At 43.8% G+C, this 23,225-nt stretch overlaps 3 protein-coding genes across 9 annotated transcripts in view; 2 read left to right on the plus strand and 1 right to left on the minus strand.

Moving 5' to 3' along the window:
• cabp2a (calcium binding protein 2a) overlaps positions 1–22,496 on the plus strand; it is a 48,434-nt gene extending 25,938 nt beyond the window's left edge. For 3 of the 7 annotated variants that reach the window (XM_086296856.1, XM_086296855.1, XM_086296857.1), the window contains one exon: positions 11,443–22,496. In XM_086296856.1, coding sequence (XP_086152982.1) covers positions 11,443–12,089 — 647 coding nt within the window. In that variant the 3' untranslated portion in view covers positions 12,090–22,496. The other 4 variants (XR_015129946.1, XR_015129947.1, XM_086296858.1 and 1 more) reach the window with 4 other exon arrangements.
• LOC147328472 (up-regulator of cell proliferation-like) lies at positions 914–14,509 on the minus strand. Its single transcript, XM_086297345.1, has 3 exons — positions 14,255–14,509; positions 3,485–5,368; positions 914–1,653 (listed from the first exon to the last, which is right to left on the minus strand). The coding sequence occupies exons 2-3, from the start codon at positions 5,208–5,210 to the stop codon at positions 1,061–1,063; spliced, it is 2,319 nt and encodes a 772-aa protein (XP_086153471.1). The 5' UTR covers positions 5,211–5,368; positions 14,255–14,509; the 3' UTR covers positions 914–1,060.
• Positions 6,203–9,788, plus strand: LOC147328473 (uncharacterized; the record flags this gene model as incomplete). The annotated part of the gene is made up of 2 exons (XM_086296854.1): positions 6,203–6,812; positions 6,904–9,788. A coding segment is annotated over exon 2 (1,626 nt), but the record flags the coding sequence as incomplete, so codon positions are not given.
• Positions 22,497–23,225: the final 729 nt, after the last annotated feature.

Below are 23,225 nucleotides of genomic sequence, written 5' to 3' on the forward strand. Positions count from 1 at the left end.
GGGTTAATACAATTGGGGATGATATAATCTTTTTAAAGATTTTTAAGATGACTGTGGATGACTGTGGGAGTGCCCTTTTCCCAACAAACAATGCAAATATATTCTCTCTTTCCACAGAGTTTGTGAGAATGATGTCTCGTTGATTCTTCAGTAAACCTCACACTACTGCACTAAACACAACACTGGCCAGACTACAGACTGTTAATGTTTTTCTCACATGTACAAAGACATCTTGGTGTTTTTTCAGTTACGTGCAAAACCTCTTATAAAAATCCCTTAAATGTGTTACTGTTGTATAAATCTAATATGTATCATGTGTGTAACAAGAGATGAGAGTGATATTTTCAGCGGGAATAGACCAAACCTATGGTGTCTTTAAAAGTTTATATTCATATGAATTTGCAGAAGAATTGCATTTAAAAGCCTGAAAAAATAAGATCCTGTTTGCACTGACTAGATACTGTGAAACTTCAATTATAAGATGTATTTTCTGTTTCTTTATTGTATTTTTAATTTGGGTGAATTGGTCACTAACTATGCAGTTTAGTATCTACAAGTTTGTTGAAACATTAATATGAATGTAAAAATGTATTTTCTGAATTTCAATATTTTAATGCCACTTCATCTTAAACTTGAATGTGTTAACTGTGAAATATCTAATACACATAGAAAACATGAATGCTTTGTTATGAGTTACAATATTTATTATACAGAGTAGCATCTGAAACAATATTTTTAATATCTTTTTGATACCTGTTTCAGAACAATTACTAGTGATTTGTGTCTACCACACAGTGAATATCAGTTTCATATCCTTGCACCATTTTTCCTCTTGGTGAAATTTAACTGACAACCTGCCTCATAGTACATGGTTATTTTATGTAAGCATACACAGTATGCATATATACCTCTTTGATGTTTCATTTGTACAGCGTTTAATGACTCAGAAAACACATTGTAAATAACAAAAATGAGTGAACAATATTGAAAATAAATACTTTTTTGTGGTCAGATAGCTTATGGCCATATACTAAGTCCATATCAGTTTCATGTATTTTCTTTACACAGTCTTCCAGAATTGCTCTACCTTCCCGATGAATTGAATTAGATCCCCTCGTTCCGGGCACTTTTGGAGGTCATTTATTAGAACCTTTTTCAAAGTATAGACAGTTGCACTGAAGCCAACATTGACAGGAGCCATTGGTGGAGTCCCATCCCACACTGGAGGAATGTACCAGCTCCAATTGTTTAGATCAAACTTGATCACATCTGAGAGCTTATTGATGTTGGCCTTCTTCATTTTAACATCTTTTCCGATCATTTCATTGAGCTGTTCCATCAGCTCTTTACTTCTCTTCAGCTGCTCCAAAGCAGGCATGTCATACATGTTTGTATGTACAAAATGACAAACTGGCTTCTTCTTGCTAACACCCTTCAGCCTTGCAAAAGCATGACACACCATTTCCCAGAGGTCTTTCTCTCTGGAGCTGTCGTTGGAAATACTGACAACTACAACATCACTGAGTGCCACTGCAAGGCTCGCAACTTCTTTGTCACGTTCATGGCTGTGATCATCACGAACCATCCGATGTGGCTTCAGGCCCTCTGTATCAATGAGCATGATGCAGTCACAGCCCAGCTCTTTCCTTATGTCTTTACCAGTGTTGGGTAAGTTACTTTAAAATAGTAACTTAGTTACATTACTAGTTACTTCTCTCAAAAGTAACTCAGTTACTTCAAGTTACTCGTTACTTTCAAAGTAACTAGTTACTAGGGAAAGTAACTTTGGTTTTACTCAGAATTCTCTTGTTAATGTGTTGCTTCCATAACTTTTCCAGTCTTCTAGCTTGCTTACTTGCCACAAGTGCACTGTGCCACCTACCAATAGAAAGGAAAAGATAATGTGCACATTTCCCCGAGAGAAATCCCACGCCTGGACCGTCATTGACTGCTGCCATGATTCTAGCCTACGTCACAGAGTCATGTGCGCCTTTTACATCCAACACAAAAACTGCAGTCGTGGTGCTTTCAATTGTACTCAGAACTCAGAAATTCTGCCTTCTGAATAGGAAGATGTAGGCAACACCAGACTGCAGATGAGCTGCTTACAGGGCTGGACTGGGACAGAAAATTGGCCCGGGCATTTTGACTAGAGACCGGCCCACCATTATAGGAAAAATCATAAAGCCTTTGAATGAAAACAAACGCTGTTGTGACAGTGATGTACACTGTTTTGATGGTATATATGCATCAATCTATCAATCGTTTGTTGTAAGATTCAGATAATTATTTTTTAAAAGCTAGACATTTTAAATGAGAATAAGAAAGAAAAGTATTTCATTGTGCCCCCCTTTCCCTGTTAATGCCCTACATGCCCCCCTGGCCACACTTTGCTAGATCCGCACCTGCACAGTTACCAGCTGTCAGCTACCTAAAAAAGGATCCTGGGGTTATTTGTCTCTCAGAAACAGTTCATAACTTCCCTTCAACTCATTCATGTCACCTAAAAGGTAAACCTGTTTCTCCATCACCTGTTCAGCTCTGATGATCCAGTAAGGACATCTCCTGGTTTCATCTTCATGTTTCCCTCTCACCAGATAACCAAACCATATCATGACCAGCAGCTTTTTTGCAGCTGTGGCTCCAACAAACATCAGCTGATACTAGAAATTAATATTAAATAAATTCTAACAACAGCTGATCAAGCTTATGGTAGTTTATGCTGTTGTTTAGCGCGACATCCGCTGGTTTCCTCTTTCGGCGTAAAGTGAGCGATAAACAAACAAGAGAGAAAAGCCAATCAGCTGATCATTGATCAGTTTTCATGATTGAAGTAGAAACGGGAGAGGGAGGGGGGAGAATGAAAGAAGAAGAGGCAGCTGTGCAGCAAAGACACAGAGTAACTCCAGCTTTGTGCCTTTTTCATTGTAGCTGAATTACGGGACAAACTGTTCCTTTTCACCTCAATAAGAAACGCGTAATATTTTCTCTGAATACCAGACGGGACGGTTGGCAACTCTAATAACTTATGAACAAAATAAAGTTAAACATCATTAACATCATAGCACCCACCCAGCTGTATAGAAACTCCGTCATGCTAGCTAGCACGCAGTACGGAAAAAGTCAGAATAACGAAAATAAACTCCACCTAAACTTGGTTCATATCTGACCCAGAGAGACTGCAGGTCATAACTTCTTACCTGAAGTTCAGTTCACACTTGGACCGGCGGCTGCCTCGGGTCTCTTTTCCTTCTGCGTCCCCTTTCCTTCATCCACCTGCTGGCCTCCACCACTTGCTAATGTTACTGAATCTGTGGAACCTCCGCGATAGCCACCACACGAAGTAACAAGTAACGAGCCTATCTAAATCCCAGTAACGACTAACGCGTTCCTGATTTTGGCATAATAACTAGTTACCGTGCTCGTTACCACAATAATAACGTAGTTACTGTAACGCGTTACTTAATAACGCGTTAGTCCCAACACTGGTCTTTACTGACACTGATCAGCTGTATGAATGCCCCTCTGGTGCATGTACCCACGTTGACGGCAAACCTGACCCCAAACATGGTGTTGAGCAAAGTTGATTTACCTGAATTTTCAGCTCCAATGACTGTGATGACCTTAAGCTTGCTACTGGAATTCATGATGTTATGCAATTCAGTAAGTACCTGGCTGATCCATTTTATTGGGATGTTTGCTGCATCTCCATCAACAAGCTCAAGAGGGAAACCATCAAGCATCATCTGAGCACACTGTCCAGGAAGTTGTTCGATGTTTTTTCTCTGACGACTGTATTCTGGCAGGCAACTCACATTATTATACAGCTGCCCACACTCTCTGACAAAGTGGACTACTCTTAAAGAGCAAGCTGAAATTTGGTTGTCAGTTTCCACAATTTCTTTTGTTTCCTCGAGAGATTTCTGCCTAAGCTCTTTGTATCGATCCTGGAGAGCTGACAGTTGATGCCTGGACAGGTTATCCAGTTCCATTTCCAGCCATTTGAGAAAATGGTAGCGTTGAACCTCTGAGGTTGTCATCCCATGGTGGAAGCATTCCACTGCAGTTGTCATCTCAAAACTTTGCTGCTTGTTCCTCAGCTCTTTCTCTTTTTCTTTTATGGACTCGCAGTAATTGCCAGGGTTATTGTTTCCAACTTTACGTAGCCTCCAGCACTCAGTTTCCACCCATGAAATTGCTTTCCAGATGTTTCCCTGATAAGGCAGTTGCTTGTCTTTGAATTCAGAGATGTTAGTTACCTTTGCAGTGATTTTACTCGCATTCTCCCAAGCAGTCTGGCATTCATCCCTATCCTCATCAACGAGAATCTGACAACAGTGAGCTGTGTAAGCCAAATCTGCCAATGACACTTTTTTGGTTTGGGGGCTTACTAGCATTTTAGAGACTGATTCCTGGAGTGCCTTTAGTAGTTCTGTATCAGTCTTTTTAATCTGACTAATATCAGTCATCTTTAATCTTGGGTTCACAGTCAGTTGTTTGAGTCTATAGCTTTTTCCCTGTGTGCTGCTTATCAAAAAGATATTTGCTTCCACATGTTTTCCTTCCAGATGCTTGAAGTAATTCGTTTCTGATTCATCACAGTAGATGTAAACAGCTGCAGATGCCTGACAGAGGAATGCAAATTGTCTTTCAGAAGTCTTGATATCTCCTCTCATATTGGTAAAAGCCAATGGTTCTGTGAATTTATCTATCTTCCTGTTCCCACACGGGAGGTACCAGCTGATTTCCACCAGTCCATCTGAAATTCTTCTGGGAACATCACAACATGCCATGATACGGTGACAAAATGTGTGATGAATCTGCTGATTGTTGCACAGCAACTTGTTCAACATCTGAGATTTGGACAAAGATGTTTTTCCCAGCCTGACAAACGATACCAAAGGAATATCAGACAGCACAAGTCTTTCATCAAAGTATGACTTTAGGAACGCCTGCTGAGAGGGTCTGAAAATTCGGACAATGTCGCGCATAGACCACAGCATCATTGTGATTTCTCTTGTTTCAGAGTTTGGAAGCAAGAGCGGGAAAGCAAACTGACAGAGTGACATTTTCAGGACCAAGTCCTGCTGAAGAGCACTGTCTGAACAAAGGAACAGTGCAGTTACCAAGTCCAAAAGATTGATAGCATTGCACTTGTCCCCATCTTGAGACACACATGTGGCACTTCTAGCATTTGTATTCAGCAACATGAGTTGCTTTAAAAAGGCCTCAGGAACTGCCCTTGCAGATTTTGGTTTCCTCTGTGATCAATCATACTGATTAATCTCCAGGACAGTGCTAAGTGTGAGCTTGGTGTCATACTGGTCTTCCAGTCCAATCTTTGACAACACCTGCCTTAGACTTGGCTCTGTGAATTAACAAAAGAAACCAGTAAGCGTACTAGGTCATTTTTTACTGATTATGATGCATTTATTCTAGTGCTGTCAGCGTTAATCTTGTCAAAACGACGTTAACGCCATAACCGCATTAACACGGCAAATCTCAGTTAGCGAGTTATTGCGGATCACTCCATGCGTGGGGCTTCACGGCATAAATGTGTTAGCACAGTTAGCTTATTAACACAGCGTCAATGTGGTTATGGTATTTACGCCATTTTAACGAGATTAACGCTGACAGCACTAATTTATTTTTCACAACTGAGCATCAAGATACCCACAGAGGACGCATGATAACATACTAAGATAGTGAGTGGATCATAGTAAAGCTTTAGTGTGAAGGGCTGGTAACCAACACAAAACATATATAATTCACAACTGCCTTACATCAACCTCAAGTCAAGCTAAAACCTGGCAATTTAATGGCATTTATTTTAAATTTAAAACAAGTGAAGCAGAATGCCTTAATAACAAAACATGACAGTCTAAGGCCATCTGCCTCCTCACATATTCTTTCTTCCTTCTGCTAACGTTAATTTTCCTTTCTGAAGTGCATACCTTCACCTCTCCAGGTTCTCTTCACCTGCTCCCTTGTCTCACTACAGACCACACTGTTGTCTGCAAACATCGTAGTCCACAGAGACCCCTGCCTGACCTCATCTGTCAGTCTGTCCATCACCACTGAAAACCCCAATCGCAGCACCACTTTTAACCAATGTTGGGGAGTAATGGAATACATGTACCGGCGTTACGTATTTAAAATACAAAATATGAGTAACTGTATTCCGTTACAGTTACCGTTTAAAGAGGTGGTATTCAGAATACAGTTGTTACGGAGTATAGCATGGTGGGAAAGGACGGAGAGAAACCCCCCCCCCTAAGTTTTGTTGGTTTTGTTTTTGAGTTTGTTTTGGATTAATTGCATGTTTTTGTGTTTATTTACGGTTGTTGCACCTGTGTGGGAGGGGAGATTTTACTCTAGCCCAGCTGCCAGTGAGGCGGAGTTGAATACAGGGAGCGGCTGATTGGAGTTCCTCTTTATAAAGGGGAGAGGAAGCAGGAAGTGTTGTTGTTGTTTTTAGTAGGACCTCGGTGAAGCAGGAGAGCCCCGGAGATCCAGGACAAAGTGTGCGCATTTTTAAGAGAAAGGATTCTTTTTTTAGCCTGGCCTGGTCTTTGCTTTTAACGAAACGGAGGACGTGGAAAGGAGGACGTATTCCTATGGAGCTGTGAGAGGACGTGCTGGAAAAGAGAGGACGTGCTGGAAAAGAGAGGACGTGCTGGAAAAGAGGAAAACGAGCACTAGACTGGAGACCTCCTGCGCCCCGATAAGAAGAACTGGACCAGCTCGGGGAAGTTTAACTGCCGGGAGGTAATGTGGAGACCCAGCCTCGAACAAAGTTAAAGCCTGAAAAGGTGGGTGGCAAACCTGTTTTAGGGAGCTGCAGGATTGATACGGTTGGTTGCGTGTTCGTGCAGTGACCCTCTCTCCCCTGTTTGTAACTAGGCGAAGAACTCGGACCGCGGTGGTCTTTGGGCTTTGGATCCCTGGCCGGGGTTGTCTTCAGCCGGTAGTTTGCCTAGAGGAAGAACAAATAAATTTTGTGTAACCCATTGCAGTGTGTGCGTGGTGGTTTGTTGCTGGTCCCTACTAGAATTCCTATTCTTTTTGCACGGAGGCTCTCTTAATAGACTTCCCCTAACATTTGGCGTTTGTCGACAGGATTTGTGACCAGTATACAAACCTACCTGCCTTAGACTGATTAATATGGCGGATGAGTTATCTGAAACCAGGAATATGGCGTCACCATTTTTTATCGGTGCGCCCTGGGTACCAAAATTTTGTGGGCTTAATACAAATTATGAAGATTGGGAGAGTCAAATTAGCGCAATGCTCCGTGCTCAAAAGTGGTCGATAGAACAGCAATGTGATTTTGTAATGAGTGCATTAGGAGGAGAATCACGACGTGAAATTCTTATTCTGGAACAAGCGGAGCGGGATACGCCAGATAAAATCTTTCTTCAGCTTAAAGAACTGTATGGGGACAAAACAGCCGTGGGTACCCTGCGTGCCATGTTTTATGAATGTAGACAAAGGACAGAAGAGCCTATTAGAAAGTTCACGTTACGCTTAAGGGAGTTGGGCCATCGCCTGCAGACAAAAGAGCCACAAGGGTTTCGGCGGGCTGACCTGCACCTGCGTGATCAGTTTGTCTTGGGTCTTAGGGAGGGTGAGATACAGCGTGATCTGCGGCGTTTATTAAGGCACGATCCTGACCTCTCATTTGAACAGGTGCGTAAAGAGGCTCTGCAATTGGAAGCGGATGCGCTGTATGGCGTACATGAAGACTCCGCTTGTGCTGTAGTAAGAGGGGATTTAAAGTGGCAGGATACTCTGAATTGGAGAGATAAGTTTAAAGTGGAGATCCTTGCAGAAATGAAGGAGCAAATTATGGATCTCAAAAATACTCTTCAGGAGGAGCTGAGGGAATTTGTCCGACCAGCACCAATGCCACGGACGTTTTCAGCTCCTAGAGGTGAGCGAGAAAGGTGGAACCTTAGTTCCCCTCAATATAGGGGAGGTGTTGAAGTGTCCGAGCCACCCCCGGTGACAAAGCAAACCCCACGGTTAGTGGAGCGACCACGGCACAAGTGGGATGAGCATGGGCAGCCTATTTGTAGTAGGTGTGGAGTTAGTGGACACATGGCAAGAGAGTGTCGGGGCACTTCATCTCAGATGGCTTTAAACGAGTAAATCCAGTCGCTATGGGCCAGGTGATTGGAAAGGATGATAGTGGTCCAACTCAGTTAAACCACCCTCAATTTTTAGGGGCATGCCGTCAAGTAGAAGTATTCATTGATGGTAAAGAAGTGACATTTTTGCTGGATACTGGGTCTAATGTAACATTAATGCCACAAGCCTGTTTTAGGAGATTGTTTGGTGAACAGGAGCCGGGGAAAGAGAGTGATCTTAATTGGCTAAAGCTGAAGGCCGCGAATGGATTGGCTATTCCTTACGTGGGCTATGTGTTAGCTGAAGTACAGGTGGGAGACATTACCCTGAAAGATATGGGAATTGTGATTTCAAAGGACGACCCCAATAATTCTAATGCATTACCTATATTAGGTATGAACATCATCGTTCCATGTTGGGATGTGTTTTTTTTGAAACCTCAGACGCAGACCCAGACCTGGCCTGTTGGCTCGACTGTAGACGCTCAACAAGCGTGGGCATCTGCTTTTCAGGACTGTCAAAGAATTCAGGCAGCTGTCCCCGTACCACAAGTAGGGACCCTGCGACCCGCTTACCGCCACCCGGTGAAGATCCCTGAGCACAGTGAGCAGGTGATTTGGGCTAGGGCCCCACAGACACTGAGGAAAGGACAATGTATCTTGGTGGAGCCATTGGAAGGGCCTAGTACAGTTGCCGTTGCTCGATCGCTAGGAACTGTCTATAGAGGCCGGGTCCCCATCAAAGTAAGGAATCTCAATCCTTTTCCTATTACGTTACGACGTTATGAGGCCCTGGCTACATTCTCCACGGAAAATGTCGACATTCAGGAACCTTTTGAAGTCACGTTTGAGCAAACCAGGCCAGGCATCGTTGAAGTGGGCGTATCCCAGGTGAGCTCGGAACCATCTGGTAAAGCTCCTCACATTGAAGTTATGACACAAGGGCGGTCGAATCTATCTATGGAGGAGCAGGAAAAGTTAAATGGTCTCTTGAGGAAGTGGGGCGATGTGTTTGCTGCCGACGAAGAGGATTATGGCCACACAGATGTAATTACGCACTCTATTCCGACAGGTATGGCACCTCCTATTAGAGAGCGGTATAGGCCAATCCCCCCTAAAATGTATCAGGAAGTGCGAGAATTGCTGAATAATATGATTCGATCAGGGGTGGTGCGAGAGAGTACAAGTCCCTGGGCAGCACCCATTGTCCTGGTAAGGAAAAAGAATGGGGAATTGAGATTTTGTGTGGATTACCGCAAGTTGAATGCAGTGACACATAAAGACGCCCATCCATTACCTAGAATTGAAGAGACCTTGACGATGCTGACTAAATCAAAATACTACTCCACCCTTGATCTAGCAAGTGGGTATTGGCAAGTGAAAGTTTCTGAAGCTGACAGGGAAAAAACTGCATTTTGTACTCCTTTTGGCTTGTATGAGTTTGAAAGAATGCCTTTTGGATTGTGTAATGCTCCAGCAACATTTCAAAGGTTGATGCAGAGTTGTTTGGGAAGTCAAATCACAGAGTCCGCTTTTGTCTATCTGGACGATGTGATAGTATATTCACCGGATTTTGACAGCCACCTAGAACATCTGCAGGCAGTGTTTGCAAGATTGAAGAGCTATGGGCTGAAGTTGCGACCTGATAAATGTGTTCTTTTCCAGCAACAGGTGAAGTTCCTGGGTCACCTGGTGAACAGTGAGGGTGTGGCTCCGGACCCTGATAAGATTGCCGCTGTACAGAAGTGGCCGGCCCCGCAGACTATTCATCAGGTGCGTTCCTTCTTGGGCTTTGCCGGTTATTATCGGCGGTTCATTGCAGGGTTTGCGGGTGTTGCTAGGCCTCTTAACTCGCTGCTAGTGGGAGTACCGAAGAATAAAAAACAGAATATCCCCATAAATTGGGATGAGGATTGTCAGCAGTCCTTTGATCTTCTGAAGCAGAAATTGCTCGAGGCTCCTATTTTAGCTTTTGCTGATTTCAGATTACCCTTCCGGCTTTATACGGATGCCAGTAAAGTTGGCCTTGGTGCAGTACTGTCTCAAGTACAAGATGGGAAGGAATGTGTGATAGCCTATGCTAGTAGAAGCTTAGCACCCGCCGAAAGGGATGATGCAAACTATAGCTCCTTTAAACTGGAGCTGCTCGCTTTGAAGTGGGCGGTGACTGAGAAATTTAAAGATTATCTATGGGGGTCTCTGTTCACAGTTTATACTGATAATAATCCATTGGTCCATTTATCGACTGCAAAAGTGGGCGCAGTGGAACAACGGTGGGTAGCCCAGCTCGCAAATTATCAATTTGATATTAAGTATCGGCCTGGCCAGGAAAATGTGAATGCTGATGTTCTGTCTAGAATGCCATTGCAGGTGCAACCCCAGGATTTGGTGCCTCCACAGAGTGTGGACGAAAAAGCATGGGTTCAGGCTGTGAACATCGATTGGGATCCAGGATGCTGGCAAGGCTTACAAGAGCAGGACCCCACGCTGCATAGAGTGAGATACTACATGGCCCGAGGAAAGATGCCATCTGGGGAGGAAAGACGCCAGGAGCCTACTGCAGTCTTAAACTACATGAAACAATGGTCACGGCTGGAGTTGTTGGAGGGTGTTCTGGTCCGCAGGGGGGTGGATTCCAACACCTGTGAGGCGTACTACCAAATCCTTGTTCCTTTGGAGGAACAGCAACCAACATGGAAGGCTTTCCATGAAAGGAATGGTCATTTGGGGGTGGCAAAGATACTTTCGATGCTGCGCCGTAGTTTTTATTGGCTTCAAATGGAGAAGAGAGTGCGGGACTGGACAACATCCTGTGAACGGTGTGTACGTCATAAAGGTCGTGGTGACGGTCGGGCCCCACTTAGTCCTGTTCTTACACACGCACCTCTCCAAACCGTGGCAGTTGATTTCCTGACATTAGGTAGACCGGCAGACTCATACCAGTACATTTTGGTCGCCACTGATTTGTTTACAAAGTATGCTTGGGCAATACCTACCAGGGACCAGACCGCTGCAACTACAGCGAAGATGTTGTTGAGACATATTATTCAGCCAATTGGATGCCCAGAACAACTGCACTCGGATCAAGGTGCTAATTTCGAGTCCGCCCTCATAAAGGAGCTCTGTCAGTATTATAATTGTCGGAAAAGTCGAACTACTGCCTATCATCCTCAGGGAAATGGGGCCTGTGAACGTTTCAATCAGACATTAATAAATATGCTGTCCACCCTAGAGGAAGAGAGGCGGACTCGGTGGGTACAATGTTTGCCCGAACTGCTCCAGGCTTATAATAACTCTGTCCATGCGTCTACAGGTTACACCCCCCATTACCTGATGTTTGGATGGAATGCTCGTCTGCCAGGCGAGCTGTTTATGGGGACGAAGAGACCCATGGAGTCAACCACGACGCAGGAGTGGGTGAGGAGACATCATGAGCGCTTGAGGCTGGCATACCAGATGGTGGAAAAGAGCAGCCAGAAGGCTGCAGGCCGGATGAAGGACAGGTATGATGTTGGGGCTAGGGCAGCACCATTGCTCCCGGGGGAAAGGGTTCTAGTCCATACGACAAGAAGGGACGGACAGGGCAAACTGGCAGCACACTGGGAGGAAGAGATCCAAATTGTAGTTGGCCAGCCAAACCCTATGAACCCAGTCTACAGAGTTCGGCCAGAAGGTAAAGATGGGCCTGTTAGAGTGGTCCATCGTAATCGCCTGCGCATATGTACTTTCTTGCCTTCCGTCAATGATAAAACAGGAGGTGGCGCCTTAGAACCAGGAACGGCAGCTGCGCATGATATAGCGACAGCCTCAGACCAGTGGTTACTTCTATGGAGTATGGCACAGCAGATGCCAGGGCCAGGTCACTATCCGTCCTCCAACAAGTCCGCCCCTGCAACTCAGGAGGGTTTAAGGAGATCTGCCCGTGAAAATCTCGGGAAGCCCCCACCTCGATATACTTAGTAGAGTGCCCGAGGACGGGCTAGGAAAAAGTTGGGGTGGGTGTTACGGAGTATAGCATGGTGGGAAAGGACGGAGAGAAACCCCCCCCCCTAAGTTTTGTTGGTTTTGTTTTTGAGTTTGTTTTGGATTAATTGCATGTTTTTGTGTTTATTTACGGTTGTTGCACCTGTGTGGGAGGGGAGATTTTACTCTAGCCCAGCTGCCAGTGAGGCGGAGTTGAATACAGGGAGCGGCTGATTGGAGTTCCTCTTTATAAAGGGGAGAGGAAGCAGGAAGTGTTGTTGTTGTTTTTAGTAGGACCTCGGTGAAGCAGGAGAGCCCCGGAGATCCAGGACAAAGTGTGCGCATTTTTAAGAGAAAGGATTCTTTTTTTAGCCTGGCCTGGTCTTTGCTTTTAACGAAACGGAGGACGTGGAAAGGAGGACGTATTCCTATGGAGCTGTGAGAGGACGTGCTGGAAAAGAGAGGACGTGCTGGAAAAGAGAGGACGTGCTGGAAAAGAGGAAAACGAGCACTAGACTGGAGACCTCCTGCGCCCCGATAAGAAGAACTGGACCAGCTCGGGGAAGTTTAACTGCCGGGAGGTAATGTGGAGACCCAGCCTCGAACAAAGTTAAAGCCTGAAAAGGTGGGTGGCAAACCTGTTTTAGGGAGCTGCAGGATTGATACGGTTGGTTGCGTGTTCGTGCAGTGACCCTCTCTCCCCTGTTTGTAACTAGGCGAAGAACTCGGACCGCGGTGGTCTTTGGGCTTTGGATCCCTGGCCGGGGTTGTCTTCAGCCGGTAGTTTGCCTAGAGGAAGAACAAATAAATTTTGTGTAACCCATTGCAGTGTGTGCGTGGTGGTTTGTTGCTGGTCCCTACTAGAATTCCTATTCTTTTTGCACGGAGGCTCTCTTAATAGACTTCCCCTAACACAGTTACTTTGCTGAAATAAAGGGATTACATGATGGTCTTTTCCTGTTTCATATGTTACGCGGTCCCCTCTCTGTTTCTTGGGGAAACCCAAACAAAACACGCATTAAGAGGCTCTAATGCCTGTGTCTCAATCTCGCGGCCCATGTCGCCTCTACTTGCGGCCCGCATAATGACGTTAAGATTTTTTTTCCTTTTAATTATTCTTCAAAAAATTATTTAATATGAAGGCAACAAGCAAAGTGTTACAGGCATAGCCCTAAAGAATGTAGCCTTATGGGCAGTGTAGCCCAGTTGTAAGTAAGCTATTAAGACTCGACTGTACACGGTGTTCATGTTTTCCTCCGAAACAATAAGTTCCATTGAAGCAGCCTTTCAACACCTCTCTCTGTCTCTCGCTAGCAAAGTTGACCCAAACAACAAAGTAAAGCTAGTTTTCGGCTACGAGTCCGACACAGAACCCAACGTATTAGCCAGAAGTCCCTTTACTGCGGTCTGGAGCCGCGAACCTGTTTTCTATACGTGCGGAAAAGTTTTCTATACGAGATTGCTGCAAAAAGTGCAGCCTTACCTAATGTCCACCCTACTGTTACTCATTTTATATTAAGATTTAAAAATCTAGTTGATATTGGTATGACGAGTAACCTGCAGTAATAGTGACAAATCACACAGCAATAGTACATTCATGTAGTTGTAAAAAGCTTGTTACAAAATATATTTGGGGGCATGTATTCTGTAATCTGTAGTGGAATAGATTTTAAAAGTAACCTTCCCAACACTGCTTTTAACTCATCTCTCACTCTTACCGCACACCTCACCACTGTCTCTGCTGTCCTCATCTCCTGCACCACCCTCACATACACATAGTTCCTCTCTTGACACCCTGTCATATACTTTCTCTAGATCCACAAAGACACAGTGAAGCTCCTTCCAGCCTTCTCTATACTTCTCCATCAACACAAACATAGCATCTGTAGTGCTCCTTCTCCGCATGAAGCCACACTGCCGCTCGCTGATCGTCACCTCTCTTCTTAATCTAGCTTTAGCATTTCTTTCCCATAGATTCATGGTATCATTCATCACCTTTATTCTTCTGTAGTAAAATTGTTCTTGAAAATTGGTACCAGTAAAGTATATCTGTACATGTAATGTGAGAAAATAAATGCTAGCAGTTGTAATTCTTCAAATATGTCTATATAGTTGACATTAAAAAAAATAATAATTAAAAAGCAAGTGCTTCATCATCTCACCTGTGCGTGTGCAGATAGAAATTGGCTCGCTGCACCTATCATTCACCACTGTTGAGACAGAGATGGTGTACTTTGTGTCTGGTTCTAAATCAGAGACTTTTTTGCAGTAATCATGGGTGTGTATCACCAGAGGCTCTTTTCCTGGACTTTCAACAGCTATGAGAAATTGTTGAGGAATTCCCTCCATTTTTTCTCCATCCATCCATTTCAAGGTCAGAGATGTAGCATCGGAGTGCTCTTTTGTTAAATGTCGAGGGGGTGGCACAACTGCAAGAGAGCAGTGATTTTGTTTAATCCAATTAAAATATGAACAGTGAAGCAAATCTAAAAATGATGTGGATTTTCAGATTTTACCTGTGAAAACAGTTGCAGTGACCCATTCTCTTAAATTGCCATCTTCATCTTCTGTGGCCACGCTGAAGAAATACTGTTGTCCAAGTTCAAGGTTGCTTATTTCTATTTTATGAAAATTTTTGATGACTAAGCGACCTTCCACCTTCTGCGAAGAGCTCCACATGACCCTGAAGCTTTTGGGTCCTTCTAATCCCTTTGGGTTTCCCCAGCTGAGGACCACCGAGTTTGGCTTCACTGACGGGAACTGAATCCTACCAGGAGGGGGCACCACTGGAAAATGTAATGTAAAATAAGAAAACATTTTCTTTCCGCTGTACTCATTTACCTAACAATAAAAAAATATAAATATTTGAATTCATTTGATTCCAACATTATCATGACTTTTAAAATTCAACTGATGTAGCAAAACACAATTTTTAAATATGGTTAAAAAAATAATTTCTTGTCTTAAAACCACAGAATGACTCAACAATTTAGTCATTATAAGTTATATTTGATAATGCATGTGTTAATACCTGAAAAACATGTTTTACACTTCAAAGTCTGTCTAATTAATTGGCTTTGGAGAGGCATAAATCTCTGAAGATAGTGCCAACAGCACACTTTTAGCTTTGACCTTTGACTTTAGAGTAAAGTCCGCACTAGGGATGGGTATCGTTTAGGTTTTATCCGATACCGGTGCCAAATCGGTACTTTTGAAACGGTGCCGGTGCTCAAACCGGTGCTCAAACCGGTGCTTAAAGACTGGAGAACACAAAATTGGTCCAAAAAACCTCCCATGTTCAGCAGGTTTTTTGTAAAAAGATAACAATGTTAGCCTTTTCTGCAGCTATGGGGCATATATGGTATCACTCTTGGCTGGAAGCAGTGCTTAATCAATGGGAAAAAAACACAAACTTTGTCCAAAAACCTCTCATGTTTAACTGTTTTCCACTTTTTCTTTGGTCATTTTAGCCTTTTTGGCCAGGGTGAAGGGAGTATCTGCCATCAAACAAGAAGACAGCCGCATGTAGCTATGATGATGTTTGCTAGTTCACCTTACATGCATTAATGTAATAACGTGGTTAGCCTACTCAACGTAAATTACACACGAACAACATTTAGCTACTCACGCAGAGAAGAACGGCTGCTGCCATCATCATCCGTCATCATTTATGCTACACTGGCAGGGCTAGGGGCCAGGACTCTCCTCTTCGTGTTTTTGGGGGATATTGCTAACTCCGGTCCGATAACAGGCAACCCACGCACAGTAGATGCGCTCGGTGTGAGGTCTCGCAGCAAGCTATCAAATACGGCGCATTTCTGGGCTTTTAAAAAAAACGCTATGCGTCGCCAGGTGTTTCATCGGATTTGAGGTGTTACCTCCTTTGACAGTTGTTGCATCTTCAAAAAATAAAAATACAATAACTGAGCCTTACACCGGGGTATCGTTGCACTGGTTTACTGAACCTTACTTTCAGGGCATGTACAGAACATGAGCATCCATTTTCTACTGCCTCCTACAGGACACACTCTTCTTCCACTTCCTTACACATTAATGTAACACAGAACTAATACTGCCTCTCCTGGCATTACCATTGTAACAACACATTCATTCTGTTTCTTTCAGAAGATTAACAGGAACTTAGGATGTAGGTATCTATGAATAATAACTATTATGTATACTCATATTTATATAACCACTTATTTCTTGCGATACCACATCTCCTCCCCCCTTAAGTCAACAACTCCCTTGACTTACAAAATAACTGTTTATCTAAAGAATGCTTAACAAACAATCAACATGTAATTAAGGTAACCATACAACTGTACATAGGTTTCCATGTTTCTCTTTTTTTTTTTTTCTAACTAGGAAGGTACGTCCTTCCTGTGAGATCAGAGCGCATTGTTGCTCTATTTCTGGAAGATCTCACACTACCTAACAAAGTCCTTTAAAGTCTCTGGTGGACGTCTCTCTCTCTGGGAACGTCGCAACACGGGTGTCCCTGAGGAGTCTCCGGGAGCTGGAGTCTCCGGAGCATAAGGCAACTCCATTGCCGGAGGTTGTGGCGATGTGTCCAACTCTGATGGCCAGCAGCACTCAGGCACTGATTCTTTGTCAAGCAATGGCTCCACCTCCCTGTCTGGTGTACTGGGAACAGTGTCAGCCACTCCTGCTCTCACCTGATCCACATGCCGCTTCACAGTTTGACCTGATCCAATGGTAACAATGTAAGACACTGGACCCGATGCTCTCACAATGACTGCGGGAATCCACTTCGGGCCATAGGAGTAGTTTCTGATGAAGACCTTGTCTCCTGGTGTGAAACTTCTCAGTCTTTTCTTGGTGTCATGATTTTCTTTCTGTTTCGATTGTTTGTGCTGCACTTTTGTTTTCACATCAGGCATGAGCAAGTCCAAAACTGATCTGAGTCTCCGTGACATCATCAACTCTGCAGGTGATAAACCAGTAGTGGCATGCGGTGTGATGCGATAACTGAACAGAAATCGGGACAGTCTGGTTTGCAAGGTATCACCTTTGACTTTCTTCATCCCCTCCTTAAAGGTCTGGACCGCCCTCTCAGCCAGCCCATTTGAAGAAGGGTGGAAAGGTGCTGATCTTACATGGTCAATTCCATTCTGCTTCATGAATGACTCAAATTCAGCACTTGTGAAGCATGTTCCGTTGTCTGAAACTAACATTTTAGGTAGTCCAAACACACTGAAACTCTGGCGCAGTTTCTCTATAGTTACCTGTGATGTAGAGGATTTCACAGGGTAAATGTCCATCCACTTGGAATGAGCATCCACAATGATTAGAAACATCTCCCCGAGGAAAGGCCCTGCATAGTCCACATGGATTCTGGACCATGGTGACTCCGGCCACTCCCAAGGGTGTAATGGTGCAGTAGGTGGTGACTTGGAGTGTTTCTGACACTCCTCACATGCCTGCACTTCTCTTTCAATGTTCTCATCCATCCCTGGCCACCATACATACGACCTTGCCAAGCCTTTCATCTTCGACATGCCTGTATGAGTCTGGTGCAGGAGTTTCAATATTTTGTCTCGGCCTTTGGTGGGAATAATTACTCGGGCTCCCCAGAGCACGCAACCATCCCTCACACTCAGTTCCAGCTTTCTCTGTCGATACGGCTTTAAACAGGTGTCGGTCTCAGTTGGCCAGGCTTTTAAGGTGTACTCGTGAACTTGCGACAACAAGACATCCTTAGCTGTCCATCGTTTGATCTGTGCAGTGTCCACTAATGTGTCATCCAGTACATCCATCATCAAAACCTGCTCAGCCATCTCTCGCTCAGGTGCTGAGTCTGGTACCGGCAACCGGCTGAGCGCATCCGCGTTTTCATGATGTTTTCCTGGCTTGTACCTGATGTTGTACTCGTAAGCACTCAATGTCACGGCCCATCTTTGTACTCTTGGTGAGCCCATCTGAGGTATAGGCTTCTTTTCATTGAACAGTGAGATTAGGGGTTTATGATCTGTGTAAATCGTGAAAACTCGGCCATACAAGTATTTGTGAAATTTCTTGATGCCAAATATCACAGCTAGACCTTCTTTGTCAAGCTGAGAATACTTTTTCTCAGCAGGAGAGAGTGTGCGTGACATGAACCCCAAAGGTCTCTCGCTTCCATCCTCCATCTTATGTGACAATACGGCGCCTACGCCATATGGGGATGCATCACATGAGAGAACCAACTCACGGTCAGCAGAATAATGAACTAACACCTCTGCTGAGTTCAACAGGTTCTTAGATTTCTGGAATGCTTCCTCTTGTCTCTTTTGCCATGTCCACCGTACCTCGTGTCTCAAAAGTTCATGTAAGGGTGCCAACCGGGTTGCCAGGTTTGGAAGGAATTTGTTGTAGTAATTTAGCAAACCTAAGTATGCTTTCAGTTCAGTGACATTTGTGGGGGTAGGTGCGTCCATGATTGCTTTAATTTTCTTTTCCACTGGGTGGAGCCCCTGGGCGTCCACTATGTGCCCCAAGTACTCCACTTTCTCTTGCATGAAGGCACACTTGCACCTCTTTAACCTCAACCCAGCTTCCTCCAACCGGGTCAACACCTCATCCAGGTTCTGTAGATGGCTTACTTCATCCACTCCAGTCACTAAGATGTCATCTAAATACACTGCTACATGAGGTATCCCCTTCAAAAGACTTTCCATGGTCCTCTGGAATATTGCTGGAGCAGAGGCCACTCCAAAAGGCAATCTGTTATACGTGAACAGCCCCCGAGATGTGTTTACTGTCACGTACTTTTTCGATTCGTCATCCAAGAGGATTTGCTGGTAAGCGTGGCTCATGTCTAATTTTGAGAACTGCTTACCCCCGGACAGTGTGGCAAACAAGTCCTCCATTCTGGGTATGGGGTACTGCTCCAGTGAAGCCACGGTATTTACAGTAAGCTTGTAATCCCCACACAGTCTTATTGTCCCTGTGGGCTTCAGGAGTGGCACTACTGGTGCCGCCCATTCAGCATATTTCACTGGCGAGATGATGCCTTCTTTCAACAGTCGGTCTATTTCCTCGTCGACTTTTGCTCGCATAGCAAAGGGGACAGAACGCGGACGGAAGAAGCGTGGGGTGGCATCACTTTTCACATGAATAGCAGCTTTCATTCCTTTCAGGGTGCCCAACTCCTCTTTGAACACATTTTCATGTTTACTTAACACTTGCTGAAGTGTTTTCTCTGTTGTTTTGACTTGGTGCAGCTTTCTGTTGTTAGGACTGTTTTTCACTTCACCCCAGTCCAATTTAATTTCCTCGAGCCAAGCTCGACCTAGCAAGCTGGGGCCGTCGCCTTCGACCACCACCAGGGGCAGATGTTTTTTCTGCTGCTTGTATTTGACGCTGACTCGTGTTGCACCAATCACCTTAACAGGATCCCCTGTATAAGTTTCGAGCTTGATTTTGATGGGCTGCAGGCTGGGGGGCTTGCTGTCTTTCCCTGTTTCTCTGAATGTTGCTTCGTTCATGACTGTTAGGCAACATCCAGTGTCTATTTCAAAGTTCACCTTTTTTCCATCAATTTGCATATCCACAGTGTAGGGATCTACTCTTCTTAAGTGTACCGCACTGCCACACCCTAACTTGAACAGTTTTCTTTTGTGCCCTTGACTGCACTTGACACAGTTCAACATAAAAGAGTCATCTTCAGAGCTATCAGTTTTGTTGTTATCTGCTTTCTCGCCCACATTGTGAGTACTGTAGTGTGAACTCTGCTTTTTTTCTTTCTTTACATATGTCGATCCATACTTTTTCTGGTTCAGTTTAGTCTTGCTTTTACAAGCTCTAGCTATGTGTCCCATTTTACCACAAGCATGACATTTTTCTTGTTTGTACTTACAGTCTGCTGCTGTGTGCTTGGTTCCTTTGCAACGATAACACTCTTTATTTTCTGCTTTAAAGGTACGACTCTCCTGTTGTCCTCTAGCGAGACTGAAACATTTTGCTGACGCCCCTGAGGTCTGCAGATCCTGTGCATTTTTATTTGCAGTCTCCATGGCTACTGCAATTGACAGAGCCTTGTCAAAAGTGAGATCTATTTCTGACAAGAGACGTCTCTGAATTCGGTCATCCTTAATTCCGCAGACGATCCTATCTCTCAACATCTGTTGTAACGTGTTGCCATAGTTACAATCCTGTGCCAGGCGACGCAGCTCCGCTACATATTCCATGACGGTTTCATTCGGCTTGCGGGAGCGAGAGTCGAACTTATACCTTTGCACAATTTCACTGGGCTTCGGATCGAAGTGATTTTTCATCAGAAGCACCAGCTCTTGGAAGGTTTTGTCTTTGGGCTTGGCCGGGCTGAGAAGGTTTCGCATCAAACTGTACGTCGCTGCTCCGACGACACTTATTAATATCGCTCTTTGTTTCTCTGCATCGTCGATCCCGTTAGCTGCGAAAAACTGCTCGAGTATTTCCGTGTACTCATCCCAAGTCTGATTCTTTGGATCGAACGCTACTAGCGTACCAATTGTAGCCATTTCCGCTTCGAGGTCACTGCCTTCTATTTCCAGCCGAAAACTTTTGCATTCTTTGAAAAGCTAGCCAAACCTGTAGCCGACTCCATCACTTTATTTTCTTCTCTTTTCTTTCAGTCCGATCGCCCAAACTCCTTCCCCCTAAACGTCCTCGTCGCCAAAAAGATGTTGCATCTTCAAAAAATAAAAATACAATAACTGAGCCTTACACCGGGGTATCGTTGCACTGGTTTACTGAACCTTACTTTCAGGGCATGTACAGAACATGAGCATCCATTTTCTACTGCCTCCTACAGGACACACTCTTCTTCCACTTCCTTACACATTAATGTAACACAGAACTAATACTGCCTCTCCTGGCATTACCATTGTAACAACACATTCATTCTGTTTCTTTCAGAAGATTAACAGGAACTTAGGATGTAGGTATCTATGAATAATAACTATTATGTATACTCATATTTATATAACCACTTATTTCTTGCGATACCACAACAGTATCACAGTATCAGCTTAAAGCACTTGTTACAGGCTGCTGAGTTTGCATATTTTGCTGTGAAGTACAGCCAGACTTTTGACCGCTTCGCCTTGGGCATTTTTAATCTGTAGCTCTGCTCTAAAAGAACGCACGTACCTGGCCCCGCCTACTATCCTCGGAAACGTAAAATTATTGGCTAGAAGTGTATCACAGCTCAGGAAAAAAAAGCACCGAAATAAAGCACCGAAATGTGCGCTGCTTTTCGGTCTGGTTACTACCGTTTATGTCAGAACCGGTGCCATCATGGCACCGGACACCGGTACCCATCCCTAGTCCGCACACTTTCATAAAACCATTTTAGATGTTTCTATTTCTTTATTGGTCTGCTGTGGCGCTCAACTTCAAATCTAAGGTAATGACACACACTGGTGATTATACTTCTGAGTATTTACAGATGGCAATATAAATGCATTTCAGCTATAAGCTGTCAGCAGTCCATCCATATATATTCATCAACGAAGGTCATTACTTTCTGTTTTCTGCTTTGAAACTGAACTTTCCGAACAAAATTTGATCGTCTTTTTCCCTGTATTAATTTCATATAAATTATATGAAAAGAGGAAAGTGTCAAAACTTCATTAAATGGTGAATCTCTCCATTGATTTCTTATTGTAGCCACAGATCATTGTTACTTAGATGCCATAGTGAATCATTATATAGTAATAATAATAATAATGGATTGGATTTATATAGCGCTTTTCAAGGCACCCAAAGCGCTGTGTCAGTCACCTTTGTGTGGCATTTCATAGTCCTCGGGTTCTTCATCATCAGACAACTGTAATTAAATAGCGATTGTAAACAAAATGCAGCACATCACCGATGATTTCGATATCACCCTTTCACTTGACTCACGGCCTGTTGTGTCCTCCATGCCCTGTGCTCAGTGATGTCATGTCCCCTGTGTTTCCCCTCTGCACAAATGCTGCAAATAGACATCTGATCAGTCCTGCAGAAGAAATCCAGAGACTTTTCATAATGAAGACACCGTTTTCTCTCGACTTCACTGCACACATCTATGAGCTTATGTCTATTCAGGGCATCCACTTTGTAGTGTTGCCGGCCATCCTTCTCACAGAAGGAAACGTTGCAGGTTAGGCAGGTCTTCACAGCAGCAATTTTGCGACAAATGTCACAGATCACCTGTCTGTTTTCAAACAGAAAAGTAAAAGGTTGATTAGTATTGGCATTGCCTTCTACATCAATGAACTGAAATTCAGCAGTTATCTTACATATTATCATATATAACAGTCTCAACGTCAGAGTCGAAATCCCCTGATCCACTTGTTTTAGATGATGAGTAACCCGATGTAGATGACTTTGTGGATTCTGCTCTCTCTAGATCATCCTGGTGACGACTGAAAGGCAAAGGGGGGGGGGGGGGGGGGGTTATTCCAACCATCTCAAAATTTTGTAATATGAGCAGGAAGAATTCAATGGAAGTATGTTGTTTTACTATCTAAAGTCTCTGACTATAGGTCTACGTGACAATGCAATGCTTACACTGGATCTACTTTCTACAGTTTATATACTGTGCATGTAGCTAAGCTGGAGACGACAGGGAAGGCGCCCTATTCACATGTGTTCCCTAGTTTGGGGGTATCCCAGACACCAATAAAAAGTCTGTAAGCAGTATCAGCAAATCATATTTAAACTGCTGGGGATAAAGTCTGGCGTACGTTTTGTTGTCCTCAAAAGTTGATTCTCTCTTGTTCAAAATAGTCCCAGTGTGGACTCTCCAATCTGAAAGAATAATGACATCATTTGTTAAGCTACTTCTTATCATGGATTCACAATTATGAACAAGGTAAGCAAGACTTTCAAGGTTAAACACATTGAACACATTTCTTTTTACAGTATAAATTTATTTTTTATGGCAAAACCTAATGTGAGTAACAGGTTATAGTGAGAATGACGTCATATAACAGTTTTTTGTTGAAAGCAGAAAAAACTAGAGACCAGAAGGAGTCAGAGCTAAAAACTCCTCCCGTTATATTTTCTCATTGAATGCAGAGAGGAGCTTTTTATTGAGATATTTTAATCTACAGCACAGCATGCTGCTCTCTCTCTCTCCTGATATGAGTGAATGAAGCTCAC

This window comes from Aulonocara sp. 'chitande type north' Nkhata Bay, linkage group LG6, assembly GCF_057382095.1.
Source record: "Aulonocara sp. 'chitande type north' Nkhata Bay isolate Kocher_YH1m ecotype deep benthic linkage group LG6, A_spYH_male_GT1.1, whole genome shotgun sequence".
NCBI lineage: Eukaryota > Metazoa > Chordata > Actinopteri > Cichliformes > Cichlidae > Aulonocara > Aulonocara sp. 'chitande type north' Nkhata Bay.

Excerpts from the sequence above, each read along its gene's own strand:
- LOC147328472 (XM_086297345.1), bottom strand. The coding sequence starts at position 5,210 with ATGTTGCTGAATACAAATGCTAGAAGTGCCACATGTGTGTCTCAAGAT. Across the intron at positions 1,654-3,484 it reads CAGTGTCAGTAAAGACCAGT|ACATAAGGAAAGAGCTGGGC; the intron begins GTTGGGACTAAC and ends ACACTGGTAAAG.